Genomic DNA, 24128 nt, shown 5'->3' on the forward strand with positions numbered 1-24128 from the left:
TACTGTACTGTGTGTGTGTGTGTATGTGTGTATGTGTGTGTGTGTGTAAATCTTCCTATAGTGGACAGTACTGTGTGTGTATCTTCCTATAAGTGGACCCATGCAGTGCAAATCTGTGTGGTTCAAGGGTCAACTGTACATGTAGTTTGGTGGCAGTATAGCATAGGGTGTGTTTTGAGACATGGTGGGAGATATATACTGTGATCAGAAACCTGGATGTATTCTAAAGGTGATGGGAAGGTTTTGATGGGTTTGCAAATGATTACCTTTATATTTTAGAAAGAGAATTATAGATGCATAAAAAACACTTTTCATAATCCAACATCCATTCATGATAAAAACTCTCAGCAAATTAGGAGTAGAACTTCCTTAATCTAAAAAAGGGCATATATATCCATTTATGAATCTTACAGCCAACTTCATACCTAATGGCAAAAGACTGTTTCTCCCTTAAGATCAGGAACAAGGCAAGGATGTATGCTCTTACCACGTCTTTTCTTTCTGTCATACTGCTGGTTCAAGCAAGTGCAATCATGAAAGGAAAATAAATAAAAGGCATCCATATCGGAAAGGAGGAAGTAAACCACTTTTATTCACAGGTAGCATGATTATCTTTAGAAAATCCTAAGGAATCTTTAAAAAAACAGATTAGGACTAATAAGTGAGTTTATGAAGGTTGCAGGGTACAAGATTAGTATATAAATATCAATTGTATTTCTGTATATGAAAGAAACAACCAGAAATTAAAATTTAAATAGCAATATCATTTACAGTAGCATTATCATTTACTTAGAGGTAAATGTGACAAAAGGTTTGTGTTATGGGCTGAATATTTGTGTCCCCCTCACCCAAATTCATATGTTGTAGCCCTAACCCCCAATGTGATTGTATCTGGAGATGGGGGGTTTAGGAGGTAATTAGGCCTAGATGAAGTCATCCTCATGACACGAGTAGTGCCATTATAAGAAGAAACACCAGAGAGCTTGCTCTCTCTCTTTCTCTGCTGTGAGGATACAGTGAGAGGGTGGCTGTCTGCAAGCCAAGAAGAGAGCTCTCACCAGAACCCAACCATGCTGACACACTTTCAGCCTTTAGAACCATGAGAAATAAATGTCTGTTATTTAAGCTACTGAGTCTATGGTATTTTGCTATGGCAGCCCAAGCCGACTAAGACAATTTGTCTTAAGACTGGTATGCTGAAAACACTGATGAGAGAAAATAAAGACCTAAATAAATAGAGAGATATACCATTTTCAAGAGTCAGAAGAGTCAGTATTGTTAACATGTAAGTTCTTTCAATTTTATCTATAGTTTAAAAGCAATTCTAATCAAAATCCCAGCAGGCTTTTTTTTTTCTTTTTTTTGAGAAATTGCCGATTCTAAAACTCATATGAAAATGGAAAGGACCCAGAATAGCCAAAACAATTTTGAAAAAGAAAAACAATGTAGAAGTTCATACGTTACCTGACTTAAAGATTTATTATAGAGCAATCAGGACAGTATGATAAGGAATAAAGATAGACCTACAGATCCATTGAACAGAACAGAGTATGCAGTAATAGCCCCACACATATCGATTGATTTCAAAGGTGCTATTATGGATTGAATGTTTGTGTTTCCCCTAGTGTGCTGAAATTTTGAGGTAAGGCCTTTGGAAAGTAAGATTTGGGTGACTTTATGAGGGTGGTGCCACTATAATAGAGTTACTGTCCTTATAAGAAGAGGAGGAAAAGGGGCGCCTGGGTGGCTCAGTCGGTTAAGCGTCTGACCTCAGGTCATGATCTCCCAGTTCATGAGTTTGAACCCGTGTCAGGCTCTATACTGACAGCTCAGAGTCTGGAGCCTGCTTCGGATTCTGTGTGTGTTTCTCTCTCTCTCTCTCTGTTCCTCCCCTACCAGAACTTTCTCTCTCTCAAAAATAAATAAGCCTTAAAAAAAAAGGTTAAAAAAAAAAAAGAAGAGGAAGAGAAACCAGAACTCTGTTTTCCATACGAGGACAAAGGAAGAAGGCAGCCATCGGCAAACCAGAAACACGGTCATCACCAGGAACTGAATCTGCTGGCACCTTGATTTCTCAGAACTGTAGAAATAAATGCTTGTTATTTAAGCCACCTAATCTATGGTATTTTTTTATAACAGCCAAGCTGGCTAAGGCAGGTGCAAAGACCATCCTTTAGAGAAAGAATAGTCTTTCAACAATGGTAGAGGACAGCCACATGCAAAAAAAGTGAACCTCAATTTTCACCTCATACCACATGGAAAAATTAACTCAAAATGGATTAGCAGCCTAAGTGTAAGAATTAAAGCTATAAAATGTCTAGAAAAAAACATAGGAGAAAAGTTTAGTGATACTGAGTTTGGTAAAGATGTCTTAAATAGGACACAAAAATTTAAAAATTGGACTTCGTCGGAAATATTTTTTAATTTCTACTCAAGAGACACTTTTAAAAATGAATATATGGTATATTTGTTGGGGCCCTATGGACATTTGGATTGTCATAGACTGGGAAAATTATTTGAAAACACATATGACAATGTGCTTATATTTACAGTATATAAACAAATCCTACAACTCAGGAAGGCAAACAACCCAATTAAAACCTGGACAAAATATTTGAATAGTCGTTTTATTAAAGAAGATATTACAAAAGACAAGCAAATGAAAAGATAATATCAATATCATTCATCATTAAGGAAATGCAAATTATAATCATCATGAGATACTACTCTATACCACTGGAATGACTAAATTTAAAAAGACTGACCATACCAAGTATTGTAAAGAAGATATGGAAGAATTGGAACTCTCAGATTCTGTTATTTGGAATGTAAATACACCCACTTAGGAAACAGTTCACAGTTTCCCAAAAGGTTAAAATATATTTACTGTATAACTCAGCCATTCAGCTTCTAGATATTTGTTTACCCAAGAGAAATGAAAGTGTATACTCACTGGAAAACTGCATACAACGAAAATACCCATCAGAACAAAGTGTGGTATACCCATACAATGGAATGCTACTCATCAATAAAAAGGAAGAACTAATGATACGTATAACAATACAGTGGTATCTAAAAGTATTTATGCTGAAAGAAGTAAGACTTAAAAAGTATATATTGTGATAATGTATTTATAAAAAATTCTTGAAAATGCAAACTTATCTTTAGTAAGAGACAGAAAATAAATGGTTGTCTGAGAATGGAGAGATGGGGAGGAAGGATGGATTGCAAAGTAGCAGGAGGAAGCTCGTTGGTAATGGATATGTTTATTATCTTAATTGTGGTGGTCTCAAGAGCATAAAAATAAATCAAAACTCATCAAATTGTAAAGTTTAAATATGTGCAGTTTATGTAAATTCTACCTCAATAAATCTATAAACAAAAAAAGAGAAGAGGGAGAGGGGAAGAAGAAGGGACAGAAGAAGAAAGAGGAGAAGTAAAAGGAGGAGGAGGCATTGGGTATTAAGAAGAAGGGGAGGAGAGGGAGGAGAACAAAAAATATAGATCTAGTGAAAGAAATGGATTGAAGGAGGAATTGACTCAAGCCAGGGAGAAACATTAATAACCTATTATATTAGTCCAGGAGAGAGAAGAAATGATTACCAAATCCGTGGAAATATCTTTCCCCATATTGATAAATAGTGTTAATAGCCTCATCTAGTTGGCAGTGCATGTGTCCCTGTGCATCATTCATTCAATCATTTAATATTTATTGAGCACCTTTTTTGTACTAGGTACAATTTTAAGACCTGAGAACATAATAGTAAAGAAAATAGACAAGGTTACTGCACCCAGGGGGCTTACTCTCTAGTCAGGGGATGCAGGCAATAAAGAAATAAAACAAAAAAGGTAATTCCATTAATTGATGTGTTTCAAAGGAAATACAATAATGTATAGAGAGTAATGCAAGGAGAAGGATGGATGGTTAATCTATATTTTAATTCAGAGAAGACTATTTGAAGAGTAATAATAAAACTGAATTGCGGAAGACAAAGACTCCAATAGGTAATAACTAAAGGTAGACACATCTAAGGTTGAGATCACAATTACTCTCCAATAAAAAGTCATTAGGCACATTTAATAAACAGAAAGGAAGGTGGAGGAGGGGAGAGTAGAATGTGAGAGGAATGGCACAGTAAATAGTGGCTAGAGGATATATAGCTTTGTAAGCTACATTAAGGAATTTGAATTTTATTATTAATGCAATAGGAAACCACTGGAAGGTTCTGAGCTGGGAAGTAACATGATATGATTTATGTTTTTGAAAGATTCTCCTGCCTGATATATGGAGCTCAGATGTGTGGCGGGGCGGGGGGGGGGGGGAATGGAAATAGGGAGACCAGGCAGGATTCTGGCCACAATAAAGAAATTGGTCAGAAGTGAATGTGGGATTTTATTTTGGAGGCCCAACCATCAAGTTTTGCTGAATTAGGCTGTGGGGAGTTAGGTAAAGGGAAGAATCAAGAATGAATTGTAGGTCTTGAGTATCTAGGTATAAGGTGGCGCAATTTATTGAAATCGGGAAGACTAGGGGAGGAACATATTGGGTGTGTCGATTATTTTCTGAACATGTATAGTTGAGATGTCTATTGGGTATCCGAATAAAAAAATCAAGTGGGTATTTGAAATATCAGAACTGGAGATAAAAATAGAGGTTCCTCAACATATTGTATTTTTCTCTTTCTTGTCTCTGCCAGGAAAACGATAACTTGGTCTGACTTTTTAATGCATTGCCCCTTCCCAAAATTAAAAATTTATTTAAAAAGAATGGCCATACTAGACAAAAAAAAAAAAAAAAAAAAAAAAAGGATGGATGATGGTCTTCAGAGTTGTTTTGGAGGGAGGATCTATAAAATTTGATTAACAGATATAGATAATAAGGAGAAGGAAATAATTAGGGATGGCTCCCAAAGTAGTACCATTCGTTAATTAGTTTGGGAATCCAGGGGTATGGTAATTCACATTTTTGGTCCCAATTCTTCATCCTTGTCTGTATTCATACCCTTCCCCATGTATCATTACCACGGGTGGGCGTTTGACTGTGAGTTGCATCATATGACTAGCTGGGATGTTAACAGATGTTATGAATAGAAGCTTGAGAAAGCTCTTCCATAATTCCATAAAAAGGATGCTTCCATTCTTTTGCATCTGCTATCATCATGGGAAGGATATGCCTGGTCTGTCCCACTAGAGGATAAGATATATATGAAGCAAAGCCAAGACATCATGGCCAGCCCAGTCAGCCAAGCCAAACCATCTTACAGCCAGTCAATTCTCAGACATTTGAGCAAATCTAACCAATGTCAGCATCTAGCCAATTCCAGCTATGAGCAATAAATATGTATTGTTGTATGTCACTGAGGTTCTGTGGTCCTGACAATAGATAAGTAATGCAAGGAAGAACACGATGGGAAGGGGAGAAAGATTAGTCTGATTTGGGGACGTGGTGAATTTGAAATGGCCAGTGGATACCTGGGTATAGGACTTAACAGCCAGTTATGTTCTGTGAATCATTGGCATATATGTAGCTCTAGATGCAAGTATGGGTGAGATTACTCAAGGAATATACATAGAATGAGAGGAGGAGATGATGATGGTTGCACCCTGAGGAAGACCTATATTTGAAGGAATGACTGAGATTGAGAAGGAATGTTCAGGTATCTGAGGAGAACCAGAGAAGAATGGTGGTGTGAAAACTATGTTTTAAAAAGGAGGTGCTGCTGTTGGTGGGAATGCAAACTGGTGCAACCTCTCTGGAAAACTGTAGAGGTTCCTCAAAAAGTTAAAAATAGAACTACCCTATGAGCCAGCAATAACACTACTAGGAATTTACCCAAGGGATACAGGAGTGCTGATGCATAGGGGCACACGTATCCCAATGTTTATAGCAGCATTTTCAACAATAGCCAAATTATGGAAAGAGCTTAAATGTCCATCAAGTGACGAATGGATAAAGAAGATGTGGTTTATATACACAATGGAATACTACTTGGCAATGAGAAAGAATGAAATCTTGCCATTTGCAGCAACATAGATGGAACTGGAGGGTATTAGGCTAAGTGAAATAAGTCAGAGAAAGATACCATGTGTTTTCATTCATATGTGGATCTTGAGAAACTTAACAGAAGATCATGGGGGAAGGGAAGGGGAAAAAAATTACAGAGAGGGAGGGAGGCAAACCTTAAGAGACTCTTGGATAATGAGAACAAACTGAGGGTTGATGGGGGGTGGAGGAGAGGGGAAAGTGGGTGATGGGCATTGAGGAGGGCACTTGTTAGGATGAGTACTGGGTGTTGTACGGAAACCAATATGACAATAAATTATATTAAAAATAATAATTAAAAAAATAAAAAGGAGGTGCTGGTGGTGCACCTGAGTGGCTCAGTCGGTTGAGCATCCGACTCCAACTCAGGTCATGATCTAGGAGTTCCTGAGTTCAAGCCCTACATCAGGCTCGCTGCTGTTAGCTTAGAGCCTGCTTTGGATCTTCTGTCCTCTCTCTCTGCTCCTCCCCCACTTATGCTCTTTCAAAAATAAATAAAACATTAAAAAAAAGGAGGTGCTGGTGAGAAATGCCAACTGCCCCAGAGAGGTAAGGCAGACATCTTTATACTTATTTATAAATGAATAAAGTGAGGTTTAGGTTTAGATAGGGCAATTAAGTTTGCTATATATGATCATACCAACTAGTAAATGTCAGTAAGGGCCCTAGAATATAGATCTTTTGATTTTTAACCTAGGGCTTTATAATTTTCATCATATTATCTTTCTTCAGTGCATACTTCTGATTCCATAAATATATTATTTAAATGATTGTAAAGTACATTTTAATATGAAATGTTAACACAAACAGTAAATTTTAATATTTTGAATTAGATGAACATTAAAAAGTAAGAAATATATAATTCTGGGCTCACTTCAAGATTATAAGATAATTTGTTACTTATTGAATGGTTCTTTTTGTATAACAGTTTTTCAATATCTGATAAATAGGTATTTTTATGTTGTGATTTCACAACATGAATTATGGATCAAAACAATAGTATCCTCTTTTTTGAGTATCATAAATTAATAACAATAATATTGAAATATTTTACAGGATGAACTCCATGAGCTTGAAAAACAAATAGCATCTGTCTCTGCAGAAACTAAAGAAACAGAAAGGAAAATTTATCAGCAAGATGCTGCCATCGAGAATACCAAACTACAGTGTGGGAACCTGGAAACTCAAATCAAATCCTTACATACAGAAAATGTAAAGCTTAAATTTGACATAGAAGGAGCTCAAGAAGACTTTGAGGAACACATGATAAGATATAATGAATATTATGCAAAAATAAAAGAGCATAAAGATAGTTTGTGGGAGGCTGGAAGCAAAAGGTCATTCATGACTACACTCCATGAAAAACGAGATCTTGTTAGAAAACTAAAAACAATGAAAGAGGAACTTATGCAAAATCTCAAAAATCCAGAAGGAAACCACATAAAACAAGCACAGGTTTGAAATATCACTTACCAAAAGTTTTTCTATTACTCCTTTTTTCAAGCACACTTATTAAGTGATAAATTTAATAAAACACCCATAGCTGCTTTAACTAGATTTAGAAACTATTTTCACAACTTCTAAAAACTTAAATACATGAGTTATATAACAACTATGCCAAATGAACAAATGCATAAAGGAATTGTTCTCAAATCCCCTGTGGATTAATAAAAAAATTCAAACAGAATTGCAGTGAACAATTAATCCATTTTTTGCAGAAACTGGTGACTCACAAAAACGTTGAAGCCCTAGCTTAAGCTAATGGATCCAACCAATTCAAATCAATTTAGTATGCGTAATGCTGTTATACAAACAGCATCAATTAATAATTGCACCTTAAGCATCTTCTATTTTTTAGAGTATTGTTTGAAGATGGGGAGATATAAAGTTAAAATATCTATCATTTCTTGCTAGAGAATTTAAAAGTATCCTTTATACTGTTGCTGGGCAATTGCCACTATGACTACCACTTATTTTTTATGTCTTATCTACATTTAGTTTTAATTTTATGTCTTTAAGTCAAAGGTTTATTTGTTTGAATAACAGTTCTTTATTCTTTGTACCTATAGAAGTAATGTTCTAATCCTGTTTACCAAAATTAAATACGATGTCTATTTTTTTTAAATTATAGAAACACTAAAAATGTTGGACGTATATTGATCATTCATTGTTTGACTTGTATATTTTAAATTTTATAAATATGCAGGAAGACATTATAAAGCTGAAGGCTAAAATTATAGCTGTAAAAGAATCTATCATTGAAAAAACTTTCTTTCTTGAGGAAGAAGAAAAGACACATGAAAAATTAAGAAAAGAAATAGAGGTAAGTCTTAATTATCTGGATTTCAATGTTTTATGGTATCATTTCTTAACATATACTATATTTATAATTTACACAGTTTATTTTCAATTCCTAAAACAGCTAGAGAACAAAAAAGAACTATAAAAAGCAATAAAGTTCAAATCATTACCAGAAATAACTCTCTCATTCAGATACTTAAATATGTGAAATGTATTCAAAAAAGCAAACACTCATTCCTATTAAAATATGGCCTGGGAGGGTGCCTGTGTGGCTCAGTTGGTGAAGCATCCCACTCTTGACTTTGGCTCAGGTCATGATCTCACATCTGGGTTTTACTGAAGGCACAGAGCCTGGGTTCTCTCCCCCTCTCTCTGCCCCTCCCCCACTTGTGTGTGTGCATGCACATGCTCTAAATAAATAAATAAATAAATAAATAAATAAATAAATAAATACTTAAACAATTTTTTTAAATGTGGCTGGGAATTATTCCAGGTCTCATTCCATCAACAACTTGGTACTAAATTAATAGCTAGAAAGTAGAGGCTATCGAGTTACTAGATAGACATCAGAAACTCCTTAAAATAGAGTAAAAGGCGATGGAAGTCATTAGTATCCTAATCCTTTCTGACTTCACGCTTCCAATTATTAAGAATCAAATAAAAAAACTGATATGCAAAATTTAAAATGAAATTAAATTGGGGGTACCACTATTAAACTTCTATGACCATTATTGTTTAAATAAATGGAGAACAAAAATAGAAAAGAAGATGTTGTTGAGGAAATAAAAAATTATTTATTATTTGAAATTATTATGTGAAATTATTATTTGAAATAATATGTGAAATACTATGTGAAATAAATGATTTTCACCCTTAAGACATTAATTTGAAAACTAAAAAGATATGTTTGCTTGTGGCTAATTTAACACAATAAAAAAGCATCTGAGGAATTTGAAGATAAAAATCCTCACCTTTACAAAACATTTTTCTAAGAAATACCATTACTTTATCATATATTTAGTAGTAACCTAAATAAATGATTACTTTTTTACCTTCTGGATCAAGATTTATTATAAAACTAGAAACAGTAAGACACTATCAGCGGCATCAAAATAGAAGTACAATGATTAATGAAATAGAAAAAAGACTCCGGATATAATCTATCATAAATGGTACAAACAAAATAAGTTAGCCATATGGGAAAATAAAGCAAATTTGGAAATAAAATTATATTTCTATCTTATAACACATACAACTACTTACAGGAAGATTCAAGACAATATATGAGACAAACTTAACCATTTGTGTCAGAGAACTATTTCTTTTAAAAGACACACACACACACACACACACACACAACTGCATGATTAAATATTGCTTTTGACATTATCATAAGTTTCTGGATTATTAAAATGTACCATTACAATAAAGAAGATAAGACTCATAGAGAGAAGGTATTTGTAACTTATACAAGTGACTAAGAGATAAAAGATGTCAAACAAGCCAGTTAAACACTGGGTAAAATATGAAAAGTCTTATTTTTTGAAACATGAATATCCAAAAACACTGGTAAAATTGACAAACCTAATTAATAATAATGGATTGATAATTAAAACCACAATGGGGTCCCATATTTAGTCCCTTAGATTATCAATATTACAGTTGGGAAGATATGGAGCACCTGAATTTTATTATTTTTCAATATAATTTATTCTCAAATTGGCTTACATACAACACCCAGTGCTCATCCCAACAAGTGCCTTCCTCGATGCCCATCACCCATTTTCCCCTCTCCCCCACCCTCCCATCCACCCTCACTTTGTTCTCTGTATTTAAGAGTCTCTTATGGTTTGTCTCCCTCCTTCTCTGCTTGTAACTAATTTTCCCCCTCCCTTCCTTCATGGATGTCTCTTGAGTTTCTCAAGATCCACAGATGAGTGAAAACATGATATCTGTCCTTCTCTGACTGACTTATTTCACTCAGCATAATACCTTCTAGTTCCATCCACGTTGCTGCAAATGGTGAGAATTCATTCTTTCTCATTGCCAAGTAGTATTCTAGTGTGTGTGTGTGTGTGTGTGTGTGTGTACATTTTAATATGATTTATCGTCAAATTGATTTCCATACAACACTCAGTGCTCATCCCAGCATGTACCCTCCTCCATGCCCATCACCTACTTTCCCCTCTCCCCCACCCCCCATCAACCCTCAGTTTGTTCTCAGTCTTTAAGAGTCTCTTATGGTTTGCCTCACTCCCTCTCTGTAACTTTTTCTCTTTCCCCTTCCCTTCCCCCATGATCTTCTGTTAATTTCTCAAGATCCACATATGAGTGAAAACATATGATATCTGTCTTTCTCTGACTGACTTATTTCACTTAGCATAATACCCTCCAGTTCCATCTATGTTGCTGCAAATGGCAAGATTTCATTCTTTCTCATTGCCAAGTAGTATTCCATTGTATATATAAACCATCTTCTTTATCCATTTGTCACTTGATGGACATTTAGGCTCTTTCCATAATTTTGTTACTGTTGAAAATGCTGCTATAAACACTGGGGTACATATGCCCCTATGCATCAGCACTCCTGTGTCCCTTGGATAAATTCCTAATAGTGCTATTGCTGGGTGGTAGGGTAGGTCTATTTTTAACTTTTTGAGGAACCTCCACACTGTTTTCCAGAGTGGCTGCACAAGTTTGCATTTCCACCAACAGTGCAAGAGGGTTCCCATTTCTCCACATCCTTGCCAACATCTGTTGTTTCCTGATTTGTTAATTTTAGCCACTCTGGTAGGTGTTGTGAGGTGGTATCTCAGTGTGGCTTTGATTTGTATTTCCCTGATAATGCGTGACATTAAGCATCTTTTCATGTGCTTGTTGGCCATCTGGGTGTCTTCTTTGGAAAAGTGTCTATTCATGTCTTCTGCCCATTTCTTCACTGGATTATTTGCTTTTTGGGTGTGGAGTTTGATAAGTTCTTTATAGACTTTGCGTACTAGCCCTTTATCTGGTATGTCATCTGCAAACATCTTTTCCCATTCCGTTGGTTGCCTTTTCGTCTTGTTGATTGTTTCCTTTGCTGTGCAGAAGCTTTTATCTTGATGAGGTCCCAATAGTTCATTTTTGCTTTTATTTCCCTTGCCTTCAGAGATGTGTCGATTAAGAAGTTGCTGTGGCTGAGGTCAAAGAGATTGTTGCCTGTTTTCTCCTCGAGGGTTTTGATGGTTTCCTGCCTCACATTTAGGTCTTTCATCCAGTGTGAGTCTATTTTTGTGTATGGTGTAAGAAAGTTGTCCAGTTTCATTCTTCTGCATGTTGCTGTCCAGTTCTCTCAGCACCATTTGCTGACAAGATTGTCTTTTTTCCATTGGGTCCTCTTCCCTGCTTTGTCAAAGATTAGTCGGCCATATATGTGTGGGTCCAATTCTGGGTTCTATATTCTATTCCATTGGTCTATGTGTCTGTTTTTGTGCCAATACCATATACTGTCTTGATGATTACAGCTTTGTAGTAGAGGCTGAAGTCCGGGATTGTGATGCCTCCCGCTTTGGTTTTCTTTTTCAACATTACTTTGGCTCTTTGGAGTCTTTTGTGGTTCCATACAAATTTTAGGGTGTTTATTCTAGCTCTGTGCACTCTGATTGGGATTGCATTGAATGGGTAGATTGCTTTGGATAGTACTGACATTTTAACAATGTTTATTCTTCCAATCCAAGAGCATGGAATGTTTTCGCATTTCTTTGTGTCTTCTTCAGTCCTTCATAAGCTTTCTATAGTTTTCAGCATACAGACCTTTTACATCTTTGGTTAGGTTTATTCCTATGTATTTTATGGTTCTTTGTGAAATTGTAAATGAGATCAGTTTCTTTATTTCTTTCTGTTGCTTCATTATTGGTGTATACAAATGCAACTGATTTCTGTACATTGATTTTGTATCCTGAGACTTTGCTGAATTCATGTATCATTTCTAGGAGCCTTTTGGTGGAGTCTTTTGGGTTTTCCATGTAGAGTATCATGTCGTTTGCGAAAAGTGAGGGTTTGACTTCTTCTTTACCAGTTTTCATGCTTTCTATTTCATTTTGTTGTGTGATTGCTGATGCTAGGACTTCCAACACTATGTTAAACAACAGTGGTTAGAGTGGACATCCCTGTCGTGTTCCTGATCTCAGGGGAAAAGCTTTCAGTCTTTCCCATTGAGGATAATACTAGCTGTGGGCTTTTCATATATGACTTTTATGATGTTTAAGTATGTTCCTTCTATGCCAACTTTCTTGAGGGTTTTTATTAAGAAAGGATGTTGTATTTTACCAAATGCTTTTTCTGCATCTATTGATAGGATCATGTTTCTTATCTTTTCTTCTGTTAATGTGATGGATCACACTGAATGATTTGTGAATGTTGAACCAGCCCTGCAGCCCAGGAATGAATCCCACTTGATCATGGTGAATAATTCTTTTGATATGCTGTTGAATTCGATTTGCTAGTATCTTGTTGAGAATTTTTGCATCCATGTTCATCAGGGATATTGGCTCATAGTTCTCCTTTTTTGTGGGGTCTCTGTGTGGTTTAGGAATCAAAGTAATGCTGGCTTCATAGAATGAGTCTGGAAGTTTTCCTTCCATTTCTCCTTTTTGGGACAGCTTGAGAATGGTAGGTATTAACTCCGGTTTAAATGTCTGGTAGAATTCCCCAGGCAAGCCATCGGGTCCAGGACTCTTATTTGTTGGGAGATTTTTGATAACTGATTCAATTTCTTCACTAGTTATGGGTTTTTTAAAATTTTCTATTTCTCCTGGTTTGAGTTTTGGTAGTGTGTGGGTGTTAGGAATTTGTCCATTTCTTCCAGGTTGTCCAGTTGTTGGCATGTAAGTTTTCCTACTATTCTCTTATAATTGCTTGTATTTCTGAGGGATTGGTTGTGAGAAATCCATCTTAATTCATGATTTTATCTATTTGGATCCTCTTCCTCTCTATTTTTGAGAAGCCTGGCTAGAGGTTTGTCAATTTTGTTTATTTTTGCAAAATGTCAACTCTTGGTGTCATTGATCTGTTCTACTGTTGTTGTTTTTTTTAATTCTATATTGTTTAGTTATGCTCTGATCTTTATTATTTCTCTTCTTATGCTGGTTTGGGGTTTCTTTGTTATTCTGCTTCTGGTTCCTTTAGGTGTGCTGTTAGATTTTGTATTTGGGATTTTTCGTGTTTCTTGAGATAGGCCTGGATTACAATGTATTTTTCTCCTAGGACTGCCTTGCTGCATCTCAAAGAGTTTGGATTATTGTGTTTTCATTTTCATTTGTTTCTATATATTTCTTGATTTCTTCTTTAATTGACTGGTTGACCCATTCATTCCTTAATACGATGTTCTTTTACCTCCATGCATTTGGAGGTTTTCCAAAGTTTTTCCTGTGGTTGTTTTCAAGATTCATAGCATTATGATCTGAAAGTGTGCATGGTATGATCTCAATTCTTATGTATTTATTGTGGGCTGTTTTGTGACCCAGTATGTGATCTATCTTGGAGAATGTTCCATGTGAACTTGAGAAAAATGTATATTCTGCTGCTTTAGGATGAAAAGTTCTAAATATATCTGTCAAGTCCATCTGCTCCAGTTATGATTCAGGGCCCTTGTTTCTTTATCTGTTTTCTGTCTAGATGATCTGTCCATTGTTGTAAGTGGAGTATTAAAGTCCCTTGCAATTACTACATTCTTACCAATAAGATTGCTTATGTTTGTGATTGTTTTATATATTTGGGTGCTCCCAAATTCAGTGAATTGACACTCATAATTGTTAGCTTTTCCTGATGGATAGACCCTGTAATTATTATGTAATGCCTTTCTTCATCTCTTGTTACAGTCTTTAGTTTAAAGTCTAGTTTGTCTGATGTAAGTATGGCTACTCCAGCTTTCTTTTGACTTCCAGTAGCATGATAGATGGTTCCCCATCCCCTCACTTTCAATCTGAAGGTGTCCTCAGGTCTAAAATGGGTCTCTTGTAGACAGCAAAAAGATGGGTCTTGTTTTTTTATCCATTCTGATACCCTATGTCTTTTTATTAGAGCATTTGGTCCATTACATTCAGTGTTATTACTGAAAGATATGGGTTTAGAGTCATTGTGTTATCTGTAAGTTTTATGCTTGTAGTGATGTGTCTGGTCCTTTGTGGTCCTTGCAATCTTTCACTCACAGCGTCTCCCTTAGGATCTCTTGTAGGGCTGATTTAGTGGTGATGAATTCCTTTAGTTTTTGTTTGTTTGGGAAAACCGTTATCTCTCCTTCTATTCTGAATGACAGGCTTGCTGGATACAGGATTCTTGGCTGAATCTTTTTCCTGTTCATCACATTGAAAATTTCTTGCCACTCTTTCTGGCCTGCCAACTTTCAGTAGATAGGTCTGCTACTAACCTTAAGTGTCTACCCTTGTATGTTAAGGCCCGTTTATCCCTAGCTGCTTTCAGGATTCTCTCTTTATCTTTGTATTTTGCCAGTTTCACTATGATATGTTGTGCAGAAGATCAATTCAAGTTACATCTGAAGGGAGTTCTCTGTGGAGTACCTACATTTTAATATACTGTTGGTATGAGTGTAAATTGGTAAAAAGTATTTTGGAAAGGGTTTTGAAATTACCTAGTAATTTTTAACTCTAATATTCTTTCTTGAAGTAAATTGTTGTAAGAGTAGGTACACAAATGAAAAGGTTTAGTTTGACTAATTTTGACTAAGATATATATTTACACCTGTTATTACCATCACCTAGATCAGGATAGAACACTTACCCATCATGCTTATGAAGTTCTTCTGTGCTCCTTCCCCCAGACTACCATTATTCCTGTTTTTAAAAACAACTTCATTGAGATATAACTTGCATACCATATAATTAATCCATTGAGAGTGCATAATTCAATGGTTTTTAGTATATTTATCAATAATTTGTAACCATTACCACATTTAATTTTAGAAATTTTCATCACCTCAAAAAGGAAACATCATACCCTGTAGCTGTGACCTCTTCTTTTGTCTATTTTGTTTACCTATATTTTTGCTCTACCATATTCTTCTTTCCTACCTGATGCTCTAAAATTCCTTCTTTTATCATTTCCTGTCTCTTTAGAAAAATAAATTCATTCTTTTAGAATAGGTCTGCTGGTGACAAAGTGTTTTAGTTTTTTTTCATCTGAGAGTGTCTTGGTTTCCCCTTCACTCCTGACGGATATTTTTGATGCATATAGAATTCTGGGTTGAATATGTTTTCACTCATATGTGGGTCCTGAGAAACTTAACAGAAGACCAGCGGGGAGTGGAAGAGGGGAAAAAGTTACAGAGAGGGAAGGAGGCAAACCATAAGAGACTCTTAAATACTGAGAACAAACTGAGAGTTGATGGGGGGGTAGGGGAGAGGGGAAAGTGGGTGATGGGCATTGAGAAGGGCATTTGTTGGGATGAGCACTGGGTGTTGTATGGAAACCAATTTGACAATAGATTATATTTAATATAAAAAATAAAATAAAATAAAATAAAATAAAATAATTCTGGATTGAAAGTTCTTTCCTCATTTGAAAAATGCTGTGCCACTTCTTTCTGACCTCCATGATTTCTGATGAAAAATCCTGCCATCCAAATTGTTTTTCTCCCTATAGATGAGGTGTTCTTTTTTTTAATTGAAATTTGATTAACATACGGACTTCATAACATCATAACATAACATAACAACATCATTTTGGGTATGCAATATATCAATTTTATACATTACTCAGTGCTCATCACAATAAATGCATTCTTAATCCCCTTTGCCTACTTTACCCATCCCCCCATCCAATATCCCTTCGGCAACCACCAATTTGTTCTCTGTATATGAACAATACAGAATTTAGCAATATATTTTATATAACATTCTTCTCAAAATAGGGTAGCAGCAATTTGATTTTCAAAAACTGTCTCAAATAGCACATGACTCCTTCGCTTTTCTATGTGTGTGCTACATTCCTTACAAAACCCCTTCTAAAGATATATGTCCTCCTGAACTTGCATTCTAGTTGGAGACATAGACATAAACAATATATGTAAGTAAAATATATGGCATGTTAGCTAAGGATAGGATTAAGGACAAAAAAATGGAGCAGAGAAGGGAATATGTAATATATGTGGTGTAAGGAGAGAGAAGGCGAAATATTGTATCTTCTAGCCATCAAAAGCTGCACTGAGAATGTCTCTTTCAGCAAAAATCCTAAAAGAAGTGAAGGAGCTAGGCATGCAGATCTGAGTGAGAGCTTTCCAGGAAAAAGTAAATGCAAGTGGAAAGTTCTTAAGATGAGACCATTCTTGGGCTCAGAGATTAGAAGAGCAGTGTGGCTAGAATGGAGGGAAGGAAGAAAACAGTAGTGGATGAGGTCAGATTTGGCTTATACAGAGCCTTGTTTTCTTTTTGCCACTGTGTTTTGTGACCACCACCTCTCCTTCATTATTGCTTGTTTCTTCCTAGCCAGAAACAGTAACTAAATGAGAGTAGTGGCCCATCCACTTCCTAGAGGCAAAAAGTTACTTTCTGTACAGAACCATTTACATCCTTGGCTGCCTACAGATAATCAAATTTGAACATTAAGACACATCTCAAAGTCTGAATGTTATCAGTAGAGGCTAAACAAATGGCTGACTTTCAAGAAGGCTCACAATGTGAACTTTGCCTTTACAAAGTCACTTCTTGTCTCTCTGCCTCTCTCTCTCTTTTTTCCCTTTGTTCATTTGTTGTATGCATGGGGGGTTGTTTATTTGTTAATTTCAAGTTTTTATTTAAATTCTAGTTAGTTACCAGAGGGAAACAGGTGGGGGGGGGGGAATGGGTGAAATAGGTGATGGGGATTAAGGAGTGCACCTGTCATGATGAGCACTCCATGATGTATGGAATTGTTCAGTAACTATATTGTACACCTGAAACTAATATAACATTGTATGTTAACTAGCTGGAATTAAAATAATACAAAATAAGACAAATGAAATATTGGCATGTGAAAAAGAAAAAATAAAGTCACTTCTTGGCCAAACTGCCTTTTAGCCTTGTGAGCTTAGAAACTTAATCTTGTTAGTATCCCAGAGTTGCTTAGACATAGAGAGATGCTAGTAAGTTCACAAGAAACTGATGTATATAACTCAAATATCAGCTTATTAATTTACAATAATAAAATCCTCAAGGAAACCAGATAACTTATGTCAGCCATTGGTGCTTCTCCCTGTAAAGGAACTACATTGGAAGCCAGGAGTTGGTTAATGAGCATGGAAATCAAGTCAGTCATCTGAGTTTGAATGTTCTTGGACTCTGGCTCTGGGTGCTCAAGAAGCCAATCCCCATAACACAATTATACTTGTCAGATAATCAGTTCCTACCAGCACATGACTCCTTAACTTTCCTATGTGTGTGCTACATTTTTCACAAAACCTCTTCTAATGATATATTCTTTCTTTAGGTGTATTAATACCTTTTGTGACATCTAGCTATGACTGGTGATCTGGAGTCCCACTAAGGGTACCTTGCACATCTCTACTCTGATCCATTGTGTATTAGTTTCATAGCTTACTACTGAAGAATAATTTTAGAAGCATGCTACTATGCAAATGACCAAATTTACTGATTAAACAAAAATTTGTTTTCATTATTTTATTGCTATGAATATATTCTATGAACAGCAGTATGTGCATTCAGCAACTATTCTCTCCTTATGAATATATTCTATTGTATATACCAGTGGATATAATACATAAATATATTATGGATAGTGGATATGTATGTTTTTATATAGAAATATAGATATAAATATAGATCCTCTTAAGTATATTTAATGTATAAAAAATCTTTTTTTGAATATAGTTTCACATCTAATATGATGTTTCAGTTTATATTAATTTATTTCTAATCCTTTTCAAGTCATTTTTTATTTTGTAAACATATTAGCAGGGTTAGTTCACCAGTTTCAATGAATTATCTGAACTTAAAGAATTAACAAAAATGAAAACTTAGAATGACATAAAGTTTATAGAACTTTATGTGAAGTGTCAGTTGACAAGTTTTCACTTTGTCTTTATGGTAGTAATTTGATGTCTCTGTCCCCATTCCCCTGATGCTGTTGCAGAGCTGTATTTTGATATAATTTATTTTTTTGTAATCATGTATGTCTTATTTTATGCATTAAAAGCATTATTCTGAGGAGTCCATAGTCTTCACCATATTGTCAAAAGGACCCATGGCATAATAACAGTAAAGAAGGTCTGAGCTAAGGCAGGAACTTGGAAACAAAACGAGTGACCTTGGTGGGGGAAAAGCAGAGGGGAGATTCAGGATGTGTACTCTTGTTTTAACAGGTACAACATAAGAGATATAATGCAATTCTTAAGCGTTTGCATTGTCAAGTGAACAAGCTTCAGTCAAATAGAAGACAATGGCAATCTAACATTCAACAACTGGAAAAAACTGCAGCTGAACTGAGAAAACGCATTGGAATGAAATACTAACGTGGCTAAAGGGCAATGTAGAGCATAGACTATGCCAACAAAACAGAAAATTCTTTGGATTCTTAACAACCAGCATCTACTACCAGAGGTCTGTCTTAATAACAGATGTATTTTCTCTCTCTCTTTTTTTTTTTTTGAATCAGTTACCTGTTTACCTTCCAAGCCTACAATTGACAACAGTAGAGAGACAATAGGAATGCTTATGTAAGAATAGTGCAAGATTCTATATAAACATTTTGAGTGTATAAGATAAACTGTACTCATGATTCTTATTTTATAAATGTGTTGTTTGCACTATCATATGAGGTAAAAATTTAGAAGGAAACACTTGAAGTTATAATGATTTATTTTAAATGATTTATTTTAAATGATTTATTTTAAATGATTTATTTTAAATGATTGTTTCAAACATTTTATTAAAACTTGCTTTTTTACCACTGCCTTCACAGTAGTCCATAAATATTGACATTTATAATAATGTTATTATATGTTCAGTGCTTCAGGTACTTTACTCAGTTTTTTATTCTGAAGGTAGCAATCATTTTTTTCTTTGTTGTTAGATAACATAATTTTAGAGTGTTGCAATGCATAAAATTTTTTGTTTACTTTTCTGTCTGTAAATTTGTTAGTAATATTCTGTGATGAAATTGATGTTATAGCATCGTGCAAGGCAAATATGAGCTCTTAAAAAAAGAATATTAACCAGTATACACTACCATGTATTTTTTCTCACTGGAAGTCATATACTATGTCCATGGCAACCTTTCAAAATTTAACTTGATACTAAGATAAAAATGCTCCTTCTTATGGCTCCATTGAATCAAATTTTTAGGAACAAAAAAAATATTGAGGATAATGGTTTTTAAATATTTACTTTTAGGACTTAATGCTTTCAAAGCAACAACATCAAAAAGGTATCTCAAGTCCATTTTCTCCTCACCTTTCTTTGTGCCTACGACTAAGTAAGAGGATAGCTGATATAAAACCTGACATAAATAATCTTGTTATCTAACATTAATAATCCTATTATGAATTAGCATGGCTCAATATGGCTAACATGTCAAATATCTTTGCTGTTAACACAATCAGCCTTGGTGCATGACTCAGAAATGCAGTTAGACTAAAAATGGTTAAACCTGCAGATTGTAGAGAGTATCCACTATGCTCAGCGGAAGACAAGGCTGACACAAAGGCTGATGATATAAAAATATTTCAGTGTATTTTGCATATTTAAAAGGTTATTTTTATAATTATACTTTATAATTTTATTTACAGTTTATAATAGAAAAATTCTAGCTTTCTAAACTTTTTAAGCTTATAATAGGTTTCAAAATATTTGTACGTGATAGCTAAACACCTTGAGTTATGTTTGTGAAAATTATTTTTAAATTAAGATAGAAAAATAGGTTTAATCTGCTTAAGATAATGTGTTCTATTTGAGAAAGTTGTTTTTAATGTAGTTTTCTGAAATACCCATGATAACAATACATGTACCTATTTTAAATTTTGTGACAGATGAAAGAATTATTTGAAAGAGAAATTCTTTTCTTTCCTTTCTCCTTCTAATCTTGAAAATCATTTCAGATGATGGAGGCTTTCAGATTAACCAAGAAGAACTAAAACTTGAGGTATCCTCAAGCCTGATCATATAGTTAGTGGATATGATATCTCAACATAATCATAAACTCTGCAGTTAGAAAATGAAGTAATTTTTTAAATTTCTCTATAGCTGAATCTAGATTAGAATATGAGCTCTTCTGCTTAATGGCCTTTGTCACATACACTTTTGCCTTACAACTCAGTCTATTTTGAGTAATCATTCAGTCAGATTCTCCTTCTTCTCATTTTCTTCTTGGAGGTAGTCTAAATTCCTGGAGCAGGGGATGGGCAGTACACTTACATTGTTTGTCATCAGGGGAAGGGTCCTGGTCCAAGCAGCATTCTCACTGGCCTCTGCACAGCTGTAACCCATCTTCTTGGTCTTGAGGAGTTTGCCTATGCCACAACTGCAGTTGTTGTCTCTAATTAATGTGGTCAGCCTCCTCACTCAATCATAAGATCTCTTCTGCTCATGTTTACTTCTCTTTTTCTGTATGTAGGACAAATTTTACCTCTTTGGGGCCTGTTATTCTACTCACGAATTCTTCCTGACTCTTTGATTCCTGGTATAAAATGAGTCTTTCAAGTCTCTCAGTGCTTTGGAGCTCAGCAAATTTTTCTCTCAAAATGCCCCGTGTTCTGCAAAGGAAAGCTATGATTTTAACACTATTGTGCCTACTGTGGACTCTTTCAAAAGCCTAATGTGAAGCTCAAAGCTGATAAATGACTTCTAAATTCTGAGTAGTTGTGTCCTGACTCTAGCCTGCTAAGTTCTATTATCTAAATGATCAGGAAAAGGTAAGTAGTGCAAGGAAGCAGTGGGAGGAAAAAAACCTACAGTTATATATCAAAATATTACTTACTACATGTGCAATGTATAGGCAAATTATAGTTGACCAATGTGAATAAATTGATATCTACTTTTTTTTTTTTTTCAACGTTTATTTATTTTTGGGACAGAGAGAGACAGAGCATGAACGGGGGAAGGGCAGAGAGAGAGAGGGAGACACAGAATCGGAAACAGGCTCCAGGCTCCGAGCCATCAGCCCAGAGCCTGACGCGGGGCTCGAACTCACAGACCGCGAGATCGTGACCTGGCTGAAGTCGGACGCTTAACCGACTGCGCCACCCAGGCGCCCCTCTACTTTTAAGTCATATATTAACATTGGTGATTTCCATTGTCAAAGCAGCTATCATAGGCACTGTCATGGACAGTTATCTGTTAGGCCATGTTATTCTAGTCAATTGATTAATCATGTTATTTTCTAAAAGACTAAAGATATGAAATAGCAACAATAGTAACATAATTGAGCAACTATGCAATGCCCTATTTGGCAATTTGCATACATTAATTCATTTACTCTTCAGAATAATGAGAATAATGGCTTAAAGTATATATTATTGTCCTTGATTTACAGATGGGGAAACTGAGGCTTAGGGACTTGCTTAAGATCTTATCACACAGCTCATCAGGGGCAGAGTTGAAATTCATTGAATTTCATTGAATTCATTGAAATTCATAAAATATCCTGCAAGAAATGATCCCAAAGAAAGCCTCAATTTTACAATTTTATTATTAAATAAATATTTTGTTTGTGTATTTAATCAAGTTTTAAAATAAATTACAAGGCCTAAGACAAATTTAACTTAAAGGAGAAATCTTATGGTTAAAAAAAGGGGGGAATTCCACATATAGGTCACCACACCATCCTAACAAGTGAAAAGTTAATAGGCTGAAAAATCAATAACTCTTCTTGGATCCCTAAGAGGTGAGGACACAAGGGAAACCACTGTCTCTGAAGTTGGAGACACAGGTAGGCAAATACAACAAGGCACTGCTGGCCAGAGCAGAGACTCATAAACCGCCATAGGAAACAGTGTCAGGACAGGAAAACCTAACTGTAATTGATAAATTTCTGGAGTCCTGGCGTACTCTAAGAGTTAAAAACCCCAGGGGAACCCAGGCAGAGGTAGGTCCCCACAATACTGTGAGATTTATCTCCAGATAAGAATTACAACTGACTTCTCCTTAGGAACCATACAGGCAAGAAGAGAGTGGTGTGAAATATTTAAAGTGTTGACAGAATAAAATCCACCAACCTAGAATTCTGTACCCTATGAAATTATCCTTCAGAAGTGAAGGAGAAATAAAGGCTCTCAGACAAATTGAGGGAATTTAATGCAGTAGACCTACCTCACAGGAAATGTTAAAGAAGTTCTTTAGAGAAATAAAAAATAATATAAGTAAGAAACTTGAATCTGTATAAAGTAAGGAAGAGTATCAAAGAAGGAATAAGTGAAGGTAAAAGGAAACATTGTATTTTTCTCATTCTTTTTTTCCTTTAATTTTAGTTAGGTAACATACAGTGCAATATTGGTTTCAGGAGTAGAATTCAGTGATTTGTCATTTGCATACATCATCCAGTGCTCATCACAAAAAAGTGCCCTCCTTAATACCCATCACCCAAGTAGCCCATTCCCCACCCACCTAATTCCACAAACCCTCAGTTTGTTCTCTATCATTGAGAGTCTCTTGTGGTTTGTTTCCCTCTCTCCTTTCTCCCTGCTTCCCATATGTTCACCTATTTTGTTTCTTAAATTCCACATATGAGTGAAATCATATGGTATTTGTCTTTCTCTGTTTGACTTATCTTGCTTAGCATAATACCTTCTAGGTCCATTCATGCCATTGCAAATGGCAAGATTTCATTCTTTTTGATGGTTGAGTAATATTCCATTGTATATGTATACCACATCTTCTTTATCCATTTATCAGTCAGTGGATACTTGTGCTCTCTCCACAGTTTGGCTATTGTTGATAATGCTGCTATAAACATTGGGGTGCATATACACCTTTACATCTGTACTTTTGTATCCTTTGGGTAAATACCTAATAGTGCAATTGCTGGATTGTAGGGTAGTTCTATTTTTAGTTTTTTAAGGAGCCTCCATACAGTTTTCCAGAGTGGCTGCACCAGTTTGCTTTCCCCTGAACAAGTGAAAAAGTGGTCCCCTTCTCAGGGTCCTCACCAACCCCTGCAGTTTCCTGAGTTGTTAATTTTAGCCATTCTGACTGGTGTGAGGTGGTATCTCATTATGGGTTTGGTTTGTATTTCCTTGACAATGAGTGATGTTGAGCATCTTTTCATGTTTCTGTTAACCATCTTGATGTCTGCTTTGGAAAAGTGTCTATTCATGTCTTTTGCTCATTTCTTCACTGGATTATTTGTTTTTTGGGGTATTGAGTTTGATAAATTCTTTATAGATTTTGGATGCCAAGACTTTATCAGATATGTTGTTTGTAAATAACTTCTCCCATTCTGTAGGCTGCCTTTTCATTTTGTTGATTGTTTCCTTCACTGTGCAGAAGGTTTTTTATCTGGATGAAGTCCCAGTAGTTCATGTTTGCTTTTGTTTCCCTTACCCCTGGTGTATTTTTCTTATTCTTTTTTTTTTTAATTTTTTAACGTTTGTTTATTTTTGGGACAGAGACAGAGCATGAGTGGGGGAGGGTCAGAGAGAACGGGAGACACAGAATCTGAAACAGGCTCCAGGCTCTGAGCTGTCAGCACAGAGCCCGATGTGGGGCTTGAACTCACAGACCACGAGATCATGACCTGAGCTGAAGTCGGACACTTAACCGACTGAGCCACCCAGGTGCCCCATATTTTTCTATTCTTAATT

General features: G+C 35.4%; 1 protein-coding gene across 4 annotated transcripts in view; it reads left to right on the top strand.

Annotated features, from left to right (window-relative positions):
* Positions 1 to 24128, top strand: part of CCDC122 (coiled-coil domain containing 122) — a 51315-nt gene that overhangs the window by 9164 nt on the left and 18023 nt on the right. For 2 of the 4 annotated variants that reach the window (XR_005782451.1, XR_005782453.1), the window contains 3 exons: positions 7100 to 7498; positions 8250 to 8366; positions 18696 to 18933. Coding sequence is in view for 1 of the 4 variants with exons in the window: in XM_040448508.1 (XP_040304442.1) it covers positions 7100 to 7498; positions 8250 to 8366; positions 18696 to 18845 (666 nt within the window). In the remaining 3 variants the exon portion in view is untranslated. Of the gene's footprint in view, positions 1 to 7099; positions 7499 to 8249; positions 8367 to 18695; positions 19192 to 24128 lie in introns of those variants that run through there. The other 2 variants (XR_005782452.1, XM_040448508.1) reach the window with 2 other exon arrangements.

The sequence above is a fragment of the Herpailurus yagouaroundi genome, unplaced genomic scaffold (genome assembly GCF_014898765.1).
Source record: "Herpailurus yagouaroundi ecotype Mexico unplaced genomic scaffold, PumYag 197, whole genome shotgun sequence".
Taxonomy (NCBI): Eukaryota; Metazoa; Chordata; class Mammalia; order Carnivora; family Felidae; genus Herpailurus; species Herpailurus yagouaroundi.